Source organism: Sinocyclocheilus rhinocerous, unplaced genomic scaffold, assembly GCF_001515625.1.
Source record: "Sinocyclocheilus rhinocerous isolate Xijiao unplaced genomic scaffold, SAMN03320098_v1.1 scaffold1907, whole genome shotgun sequence".
Classification (NCBI taxonomy): Eukaryota; Metazoa; Chordata; class Actinopteri; order Cypriniformes; family Cyprinidae; genus Sinocyclocheilus; species Sinocyclocheilus rhinocerous.
The window spans coordinates 474,835-486,589 of NW_015628766.1; the positions used below are offsets into that span (position 1 = coordinate 474,835).

At 37.5% G+C, this 11,755-nt stretch overlaps 1 protein-coding gene across 2 annotated transcripts in view; it reads left to right on the plus strand.

Moving 5' to 3' along the window:
- The window catches only part of rims1b (regulating synaptic membrane exocytosis 1b), a 109,386-nt gene that overhangs the window by 25,625 nt on the left and 72,006 nt on the right, over positions 1 to 11,755 (plus strand). The window contains exons 4-5 of one of the 2 annotated variants that reach the window (XM_016550228.1): positions 1,156 to 1,176; positions 9,739 to 10,007. In XM_016550228.1, the coding sequence (XP_016405714.1) occupies positions 1,156 to 1,176; positions 9,739 to 10,007 (290 nt within the window). Of the gene's footprint in view, positions 1 to 1,155; positions 1,177 to 6,008; positions 6,350 to 9,738; positions 10,008 to 11,755 lie in introns of those variants that run through there. The other variant, XM_016550229.1, reaches the window with a different exon arrangement.

The following is an 11,755-nucleotide window of genomic DNA, read 5'->3' on the forward strand; positions in this document are numbered from 1 at the left end:
GAGTGTTCGCACTCTCCAATAACCAAATTAAAAGTCTCGACGTGTAGATGCAAGCAACTTGTTAGCAATTAGCTTAGGAACAGTTTAGTAGCCTAGCTTAGCTCCAGTTAGCCCCACGTTCTATAGAACAACTGCGCGTTGTTACAGTATGACAGAATGCCAGCAAAGAGCGCTGCATTTATAATCTCTAAAAGACATCTCAGTTCATCGCAATCTCATAAATCTCTGTTATAACACAATAAATATATGCATTATGAATCTTTCATAATGTCTACAATTTGTGTGTTATAATGAGAGGATTCGTGAGCACGTAAATTTCAGCACTGCATTGCTCAACGCAGCGAACACGTGTTATAGCTTAAATAGAAACTCTGCATACGCTTGCACCTGTTAATCGTTTATATTTTATATTAGTTCATGTTGCTTTTGTGCAATAGATGAATAACAATTTATTTGTTTTAGATATTTTATGTTTAGATATTTCTATTTTGCAGGAGTCCCGTGAATCATTTTATTCTTCCGCATCCCACACACAGACGAGTGTCTACCCACCAGCACTCGCCCATCTTGTCCCGCGCTGCTGTGGCGTCGGGTCTCGCGGGAGCATGTCTATAATCCACTGGCACTTGACTCGACAGTACTTGTGCTACATCCTTTTTACAATCTCTAGATTATAAAACACTGCATTCTGTCAGCAATGTAACGCAACAGTAATGTATAGAGACCTTGGCTTGTAACTATACTCTAATTACTATTTTGAAAATTATAACGTGTTAAATTACTCCGTTACTAAAATAGTAATCAAATTACAGTAGTGCGTTACTAAGTAATGCGTTACTGCCCAACACTGCTCCTCAACCACCACCAGTGTGCAGCATCCACTTGGATGATGCGACGGCAGTCACAGTACAATGGCGCCAGTGCACTCACCACACACCAGCTACAGGTGGAGAGGAGAGAGAGTCATAGAGCCAATCAAGTGGTTGGGGATTAGGGGGCCATGATTGACAAAGGCCAGGGGGGCAATTTGGCCAGGACACCGTGGTTACACCCCTACATTGTGTTATGATTGAAAGTTACTTTTTTCTGCTATATTGAGCACAAACAAAATTTGATTAATATTGCGTCCATTATTTGTCTTCTGTTCATGCAAAGTGTCTCATAGGGAAAGACAGGGTAAGACATTTTGAGTATTGTAGATTCTGCATGAGCAACACCAATTATTTCCTCATGAGAGCCAGCTAATAGGAAACTAGCATGTGTTGACTGAACCCCATCCCCCTCCCTTCCTTGTTGCTATCGCCAGGGATGCCGAAGTTGTTGCCACAGCAAGGGGGTTAGGGGAATAGGGTATTTGGATTTGTTGGAATATTGATGTCTCACAACTGGTTGCTCTTTAGTCAAATGGGTTTAACTTAAACATTATGTAAGCTGCACTTACATGATTTTCAGCAGTGACATGTTCTGAACATGGAATGGATTTCCTTTCACTTAAAGTGCTACCAGTGATGAGAGAATGCTTATCTGTGCATGTTCACTGCACCTGCTTGTGCCCTGGGACTGCAACAGGCATGCCACGGGGTGAAAGTTCAAGGTTAAAATTCAAGGTTTTAGCACATAATACTATAGTCGTAATTCACATTGTTAGTATTGATGAAAGCACTCAGAGAAATACTTACCCTGCACTCCAGTGGGCACTTGCGACTTGTGCGTTTTTATGTGTGTGATGTGTTTCCTGTCAGGTGTCTGTGTTTATTGTGCTTGTTGTCTCTCTCTGAATGGCTGGTAACAGTGTTAAATTTATGCTGCTAAAATAGAAATATCCTTCCTTTCTTGATTTTTTTTTAGCATATACCTCTGAATGTCATGTGTGTGGTTGTAATGTTGGTAAAGAGCTCAGCTTTCATATAGGTGTGGTCTTTCCATCAGTAAGCCCAAAGTATGCTTCATTTTGTACATGTACGCTTATCCTATGCGTACAACCAAATGCATATACTTCATTTGATAGCATACACTAACATAGGCGGTCGACGCATGCGCACTAAAAAGTTTCATCTTTGTGCAGTGTTTGCGCTATTTCTCTCCAAACATTAGGGCTGCATAGAAATAAAACCAAAATCAGTATATGGCTTAGTGTGTGATTATCAAATCTCAAAGCTATGATATAATTAAATAAATATATGTGCTTCATGTTTCAAAGTGAAGTGTGGCACTGTGTCTGTTTACACGTGAGCAGCTTATGATCAATCACAATTTTTATCAGAAAAAACGCAATTCCCCCTCTTCCCCCAAATTGTGCAGCCCTACTACAAGTTATGACTGATAAAAATGTGTTTACACTCAGTTGCTGCAGTCTGACACAAAAAAATTAATAATTGATTGATGTATACATGGTTAGAAAAAACAAGCTGTACATGTACAATATGCGTGTTATATACTACACTGAAAAAAAGGTGTAGGATTGACTTCAAAACTATTTTCACTCGGAAATTTCTACAGTAGTAAATTTCACAGTTTATTACATAGAAACCTCAAGTAACACATGGAATGAAACGTGAAATTTTGGTAGACTGAAATAGTATTTTCTCGTAAAACATACTAACATAATCAGTTTTATTTACAACTTTGAAAAAATTTTTTTACAGTGTATGCTTATGATGAAATTTTCATCATGCACACTGTATGCATACCCTAGCATGTACGCGCAAAACAATTAAAGTATACTGTGGGCTTTAGCCAACAAGATGTGATTAATCATATAGCAGATTGGACTTAGCATTTAGCCTCTACCTGAACTACATACAGTATGCTAAAATTACTCACTAGCGGAAATGTTTTGGAAAGCTAATGCAAAGATGATTCATGAGCAACATGCTTGTGGCTCGCTAACATAATAAAGAAGCAATCTCTTCCTTACAGCCTTTTAGCTTAAAAACTGCTTAGCTTAGCCATTAGCCATGTTGTTAGGGAAAGGAATGAGTTTCATTTACCAGTGTAACACCTCCCTTCTGACCAGCAGCTGGCTAGGGACTCTATTTATCCCTGTTCTGTTTATACGGCTTGCACAAATGCTGATGTGCGCACATGCTATTCCTCCTTTCAGTCCTCTAGTAGTAGAGCTAGCCAAGGAAATGTGAAAGTCCTTTAGGAGTCTGTTCTGTGGATTGATGTGTGGCAGCTATAAGTGCATGGATATAATATTTTCTAAAACAGAATGGGGCATTATAAATAATGGGGCATGAAAAAATACTATAGTAATTTATAGTAAATACTATAGTGTTTTTGAACCATACTATAGTAAAGTGTATTATACTGTATATATTATAGTATTTACAACACTTTGTTAATGAATGCTACAGCATACTGTAGTGAACTGATAAACTGTAATAAATACTGTAGTATACTTTAATTTTCCGGTGATTAGCTTATGTTTTGTGTTGTACCAAATCAGTATTCTCAGTAAAGTCTGTTTGGAAATATGCATCTTCGTTTGCTGTCCTCATTCCTCGACAACCCGTGACAATAGTATGGCTCAAATACACTAGTATTTACTATAAATTACTGTAGTATTTTTTCATGTGGGATGTTACAATATTTTTCAAAAGATCAAGGAACAAATCAGTTTTTCATGATATGACCCTTTACTGGTACTGACATTAAGCAGCCGGTCACAGGTGTCTGTATGCTTTAATATTAAAATTCCCTTGAGTGCTTCAGTGCATGTGCATGTGCGTGCGTGTGTGTGTGTGTGTGTGTGTGTGTGTGATGTATGAGCAAGTTTTCTCTATGGGGTGTGCAATGGAGACTGTGTCAGCAGATCTGTCAGTTTTTGAGAGGAAGGCAGTTATTTTTCATAACCCATTTCTTCTGAAGTGGCACAGTTAAGCCCCAGCCCTTTTCCCCAGACCACTACTCATGCAATAGAGTGCCTTATTTTTCCCTGTCCTACCTGCATTCAGTTCTCTTTAGTGTCAAACCTATGTCACTACTTTTGTTCTTTTCAGGTAGTCATATCATTGAATTCACTTGGTTTTATTTACTCACTTTTAGGGCTGCGCAATAAAAAAAATCTATCTTAAGTTTTAACATTTATCAATGAATATATACTAATATATGAAAAAATGCAACATAAGGACTTCATTGAACATTTTTGAGTGATAATGCAAATGAGTCATTTAATCCAGTTTTAAATTCACTGACAAACAGTTTGAACTGATTTACAGAAGTTAATTCAATCTTAAAGTTTACATTAGAGAAGCTATTCAAATATCTTAACATGCTCGTACTCACAAGTTTTATTAGCCAGATTTGTTTATATATGTTTTTGCTGTTACTATTAAATGTGTAAATTGCCACATAAGGACTTAACTGAACATTTTTGAGTGATAATGCAAATTAGACATTGAATTGAATCAAGTTTTGAATTAACTGGCACAAACAGTTTGAACTGATTTACAGAAATGAATCAAACTTAACAATGTTTACATAAAAGAATACCATATCTTAACATGTTCATACTTCCAAGTTTTATTAGCCATATTTGTCTATATACATTTATTATACACTATTTAATATGTGTAAAATTCCACATAGGTACTTTTAAAAAATATTTTTCATATAGGGATAATACAATTAATCAATCTTAGCAAGAATATTTTGCTACTGAAGTTTAAACATACAACAACAAGAGTAAAAAGAGCAAATAATTGTGATATGCGTGACACTCTGTACTGGAGATTCACACTGTCCTCTGTATGTCTCCTCTCCTTTCACTGATTTCGTTACCATGGAGAACAGTATTCACCAAAGCAGGGGGTGGCTGGCACACGTATGCTTAGAGAACAGTAGAGATTGTATTTACACCCATATAAATGTACACACACACACACACACAGGTTTGTTTTTTTGTGAATTGTGGGGACATTCCATAGGCGTAATGGTTTTTATACTGTACAAACTGTTTGTGCTATTGCCCTACACCAACCCTACACCTAACCCTACCCTTTACAGGAAACTTTGCGCATTTTTACTTTACAAAAAAGCTCATTTTGAAAAATGGGGACATGGGGTAATGTTCTCACAAGTCACCTTCTCCTTGTAATACCTATGCCATACCCATGTCATTATACAAATTTATGTCCTCATATGTCACAAACACACACACACACAGAATTCCTCATCTGTCTCTCTCTTTCCATATGTGCTGACCTCAGGTCTGCAGTTAAGTTATACTTGTTTACTGTCTGATTTTTATGGGGTCTTCTGATACTTAGTTACTAGTGATCTCCCTGGACATGAAAATCCTATTCATACTGTTCAGGAATACAGTGAGAGCACTGTTCCTGTCGTCTCTCAGATTTAATCTCTCTCTCTCTCTCTCTCTCTCTCTCGCTCTCTCTCGCTCTCATAACAATGGCCAGGTCTTAGCAGCCTACATTTTAAAATCTTTTATTTCCCTTTTCTCCTCAGTTCTCTAATTGGGAAAGGGGCGAATCAAGCCTTTGCAAGATGAGAAGCTTTAATGGCTTTAGCTGCCCTGGATATTGTTGTGAACTAGCCTTTGGAGAAAAAAAATAAGAAATGAATCAGAGAGAAAGTGAATCCTCTATTGTGCGTACGGCTTGAATTTGATCTAATTCAAGGATTAAAGCCTGGGATTATTTTACCCATCCTCGACTGCACATGAGTAATCTAGCTATCTACGCATGCAGTCTTTTACGAAACATATTCACATTTATTAGGTGTTGATTTTCTCTGTTCCTCCTTAAACCCTTCTGATCATGATCTGCCAAACCAGTTTTCACTTATACGTGTGAATTACTTTCTGTTTATCAATAAGAACATGTCATATTTTTCCATTTTGAGAGCGACTAAAGGTATGTGGTCCATTTTTTCAAGAGCATTGTTGCAGTGGTATTTTCCGAGTGCTGTTGAGGTGAAGAGCATGGGCAGCATTGTCTTGTCACTGGATTGAATAATGGGAAACGCTAGCAATAGTCTGGTGGGATTAGCAGGGATTGCTAATCCTTCCTGAGAATGTTTCTCTGGCTGGCTGACAGCTGTGGGCCTCTGCACAACTGATTTACCTCAGATTACGCTGGAGCTGTGCCAACTGGATCCAATCAGGCCATGATGCTCTCTCGTCCCTTCTCTCTCACTCTCCCTCATATCCATCCCGTCCTAGAACAGCCTCTCTCCTCTTTAAGATCAGGTCAACACCGAAATGCGACACATTTGCTGGCAAGGTATTTCGCACTGGCGATTCTTCAAAGAAATTTGTTCTGGATGTTCATGGAGTTGAAGGTTGACCCTGTGAGAGGGGATCCAATATCTAGGAGGATGCCGCCATGTGAGTAGCATGAAATAGTTAGTTTGCCACCATTAGAAGTCATACTATTTTCATTTGAACTTGTATGAAATATCAAACCTCTGTCATAACATCGCAGAACTCGAAATGAAGTATTTTAGCTGTGTCTGTTGCAAAATATCCTGTTTTAAGCTCCTGCTTTCATAACCCATTTGCGACTGATCATCAGGTGCTAAAGATGACTAATGTTACAGGCTTTTCAGAGGATGTCTGCTTTTCCGTTCTCACACCATTCATCTAATCGATAAAACATGCAGTGTCGGTTGCAGGGTGTGCATGCGATTTATATATTTCTGTATCTCACAGACCTTTGGCTTTCTTTCCAAGCTTGTAGAATCACTGAAATCAGTAAAAAAAATAAGGGTTCTTCTCGTCCAAATGTTTCCTGCAGCCATGACAGCTGTCATGTATTAAAATAGGAGTGGATTTACTGTTATTCTAAGAGTGCTTTAAGAATCAAATACTACATCAATAGATTGGACCTCTGTGCTTTTAAAGGCATGATCTTGTTGTCAAGGGAAGAGCTGTTCATTTGATTTAGCATTCCCGCTAATCATGTCAGATCAGGCCTGTCTAGCTGGCTAGATAAAAAAAAAAAAAGTGAGAGAGAGGGAGTGTAAGAGAGAGGGTGGGAGAAATATGGGTAGAGGAAATGAAGAAATATGGTGTCAGCGAAGGTATTTTAGGCAGCCTCAGCCATCCATCTCATGAATGAACCATTACAGGGCTCAATAATAGGGCTTCATTGGGGAAAAGGAAAGAGATGGGAGAAGGCAGATTGACAAATATGAGACTAATGATATAATAACTTGTGCATTTGCATTGCAAAAATCTACCCAGATGAAGAAAAAGGATGGCTGATTTCTATTACTTCCTATTCAGAAGATAGTTAATCTCCATTGTAACAAATACTTTTGATTAAATTTGATTTCTTCTTATTTATATTTGTTTAGTATTGGTATTCTAGCAGTGGTGTTTTAATTAGCATGCTACCAGACGCACTCGCACTGTAAAACCATGGTACAGTTACTGTCCCTACAGCCATACATGTATTTTTGGCTGTTATGACACTCCTTGTGCTCCTACAGTAGGCGCATTGCAGTTTTGGAAATATTTTACAGTAAGGTTACATTTTTTATTTCAGATTTCTGTTACTTCCTATTCATATATATACACGTGGAACCACAATTATTCAATATTATTCAAGATATATTATAATTTACAAATGTAAGCTTTTCTGAAGTTACATATTTTTTTATTGCATCTACAACAGTTTAATAGCATATTAAAAGTGATAATGTAAATATATAATGTAATATTTTGATAGTATAGTATTTTATTTATTCATTATTCATTTATTTATTTTATTTTATTGGTAATACAGCTATGTCAAAATTAATTAGCACTGCTGTTTTTAAAGAACTTATTTCTCCGGTACGGTACACAACTAAGTATATGGAAACTCTATAACAAGACTGAATTAGCTTAAGTTGTAACACATAAATTTAGCCCATGCATATGCTAAAGTTGAGTAGCGAATAAGTCAAAAGAGCTCTTACAAAACCCTCAATTTACTGCCAAAGACTTACAAGAAGCATGAAGAGCTAGACAAGCATGGCCTTCATGTCAGGACACCTTGCTGAATGGCACTCTTGACCATGAAAAAACATACAGTAAAAGGCTGACTTGAATATGTTCAAATTAATTTGGGTAGACCTGTGGAATTCTGGAATAATGATTAATGGAGTGATATGACCAAATTGGCACTTTTTGGACTCATTATCAGTGGTATGTCTGGTCCAAAAAAGGCAAGGCTTATGAGCAGAAGAACACCATCCTCACAGTCAAACATGGAAGCTTATGTATGTGAGAAATGGTCCAAGATTCCAGTAGACAGGTCTCAGAAGCTGCAAAGCACTTGGAGTTGATCTAATTATTATTATTTTTTATTGTTTTGTTTTATTTTTCATCAACTTTGTTTTCAGAATCACTCAAATGTATATTAATACATTTTCTATTATAGTTTATATTTTCAAAAAAAAAAAAATTGTTCACAGCAGCAGAATGTCTTGCAGGTCAAGAAAGTTGAATAATTTTGAAGTGTGAGTGTTGGTGAGTATTAATTTACTCACCAAACCCATAAGACTTTCGTTCATCTTCGAAACATAAATTGAGATATTTTTAATTAACGTGACAGATTTGTTGTGAGAATTTGCAGCACGTTTCTGTTTTTGTTTGTGTTGTGAGAATTTGCAGCACGTTTCTGTTTTTGTTTGTGTTGTGAGAATTTGCAGCGCGTTTCTGCATTTGTTTGTGTTGTGAGAATTTGCAGCGCGTTTCTGTATTTGTTTGTGTTGTGAGAATTTGCCGCGCGTTTTTGCCTTTGGTTGTTTTGCATGTGTTTTTTCATTTGCAGCACGTTGAGCTCTCTCGGCCACCGTATGCACCCACTAGTAAAAGAATATCAAAAATTATATCTGGTGTCTGAATAATTTTTGGTTTGACTGTATGTATGTGCGCTGATCAATACTTTCAAAGTGTGAAAGTTTTCGTAACATCATGGACTTTCAATGGATGGGCAAATATTAAAAATATCATCATTTGCGTTCCAAAAATAAACGTAAGTCTTATGGGTTTGAAATGTCATGATGACAAAGTTTTCATTTGCATTTAAGTGTCTTGAAAACTACAATAGGGATAGAAAAAGTCTTCAAGAGCTTTGAAACATTACGATATGTCCTGTTTCAGTAAGAACTAAGTGGAAAACTGTTTTTGTCAAAGTATTTATGGGGTTTTTAGGTACTACCAGCTTTCAAGACTTGTACTGGGAATACTAGATCTACAACCTTTGAATGACTTTTCAAAATACTGTATATCTGCCAACAGCAATTAGCGCAATCCAGCAGGTGTAGGAATCAAACATAAAGAAGTAGGCCTAGACTGACTGACTTGAAAATAGACACTTTTATACTTTACAGAGCTTGATTGTTTAGTGTGGTTGACTCAATTCTGTAATATTGCAGCTCTTATTTATACCTGCTCAACATTGTCAGTTCATATTCCTTGCCTATCGCTCAAAGAAATTGCTACATTGAAATGATGCTAGCTAAATGTAGCTAATGAAAGTCCAACGTTTGTTATGTTTGATAGTGTGTGGATGTACTGTATCTAAGTACTTTATGTGTTTATGTATATCTCTCTGTCTCTATGACTTACTTTAAATGTTTTTTTAAATACTATAGGAGAATGTTTAAAACAATGTAATTCAAGTATTCTGAAGCCTAATATATTAGCTGTACTGTACATCTTGTTCATTTACAATGATCAACAATCTCTGCCTGCCTTAATAACACTTGTATTTGTCTGTGCAGGTGATGTGGGTATGTAACCTGTGCAGGAAACAACAGGAAATCCTAACTAAATCAGGAGAATGGTTTTCATCAGGGCCTGGGGGGAGGCCTCTTAGTGTGGGCGCTCCCCTGAGTGTCCCTGAGTTGGAGAAGGACAGGAAGTTGCGCTCCAGATCACAGGCTCCGGTCACTAACAACACTCTTCCACCCAGCGCTGGTGCTGGTGACCCCACCAAAGGAGCAGATACGATGCCCGCCTCACGCTCCCGCAGTGAACCGCCACGAGACAAGTAGGCCAAAAAAACTTTGCACAGTTAACACACATGCCAATCCTAAATTAGGTTATATTTCTTACTGTCTCCCCTGATCAAAATGAAGTATGCAATGCAGAAGTGCATATTCTCTGGTGGAACTCAACTGAAATATGCTTTTGTATATTGTGTCAACTAGGAATGGGTCATAATGGCTGTCTTGTTGACTATTGGGTGAGATCAAATAGGACATATTTTTATTTATTTATTTAGTATTGCTGCATGGTAAAACCACAATACAATTACCATCCCTGCAGCCTTACATGTCCTTTTAAGGTGTCACCCCTTATTTGTATCCATATTGTATTGTATTGTATCCAGCGTCTTGTGCATTGTAGTTTTGAAAACACTTTACAGTAATGTTAAATTAGTTAATGCACTAGGTATTAGTGCTGGGCGGTATACAGGTTCATACCGAATACCGGTGTTTATTTTTGTTATGATATGAATTTTTAAAATACCGGTGGTCATACCGCCCAGCACTACTAGGTATCATGAACTAACAATGAACAATAATTTTTTTTTTCCTTCTGGAAGCCACTTTTACTTTTACAATACTTTTACACTGTCTTTTACACTGATACTTTTACAATGTCATTGTAGTTTTTGAAGCATGCAAATGCAAACTTTGAGTGGATGGGAAAAAATGATGAGAAAATAGCATACATATCTTCATTCGTATTTTAAAGATGAAACACTTGGATTTGGGTTTGAATCGACATGTGACCGAATGCTAACGGAATTTACATTTAATGTATTATGATCAAACATGAATTAATGAACAAAAGTATATTTTTTTAAGATTAGCTCAGAATAATAAATGCTTTAAAATTAGTTTAAAATTGTTCAGTTGTTGTGGTTTGTTGATAGTTCATACCAGTGTTCACTTTGACCGCAAATTTTGATTTAGTTTTAGTCATAGTCTTTTGACTAAAATGCCATTTAGTTTTAGTCATATTTTGGTCATCTGAATTGTTTTTAGTTTTAGTCGACTAAATATGATACGATTTTAGTCGACTAAATCTACAGTAAATGTAGTCTGCTAAAATCTAATGGGTTTAGTTACAGTGCATTTATTAAGCCGCCTTTCTGAAACGCGTCTATTTTTATTTTCTACAAAGCTCATCGGTCTGAAAAGCGAGGTGTGCTCTGATTGGCCAGCTATCCAGTGCATTGTGATTGGCTGAATACCTAAAGCGTGTGACGAAAATGTTATGCCCCTTTCCATACTGTGATGCCCTGTCCGGCCGGAGCGACGAGACAAAAACATTAAAACACATTATAAATGAGGCATTTGTTGCATCCAGTGGGGACATAATTATGGATTATAATGACATATACTGTCTTTTTACTGTCTGTTCTGGAACAGTGTTGTAAATACAACTTAACCACTGATTTCTAGTCGTGTCCTCTTTTGGAAGGCCAAACAAAGTAGTTTCGCTTTCACAACGATACACACAGCGTCACACACGACAGGCTAGAGTGAGCGGAGGCCTGTGGGCTAGAGTGAGCAGAGGCAGGCAGGCTTGAGTGAGGAACGTCCAGCGGGCTTGAGAACGGCGCGGCCGGTGGATTCGATGAAGGAGTGGCCGGCGGGCTTGCGGCAACCACATGTGACGACCCCGGGCTGGACTCCGCTTCGTCCACGGGGAAAGCCGATCCGGCGATCCACAGCGCAAAGTTGATGTATTTCCTCAGCGACCAGCATGGATCAGCTCTAGGCATGA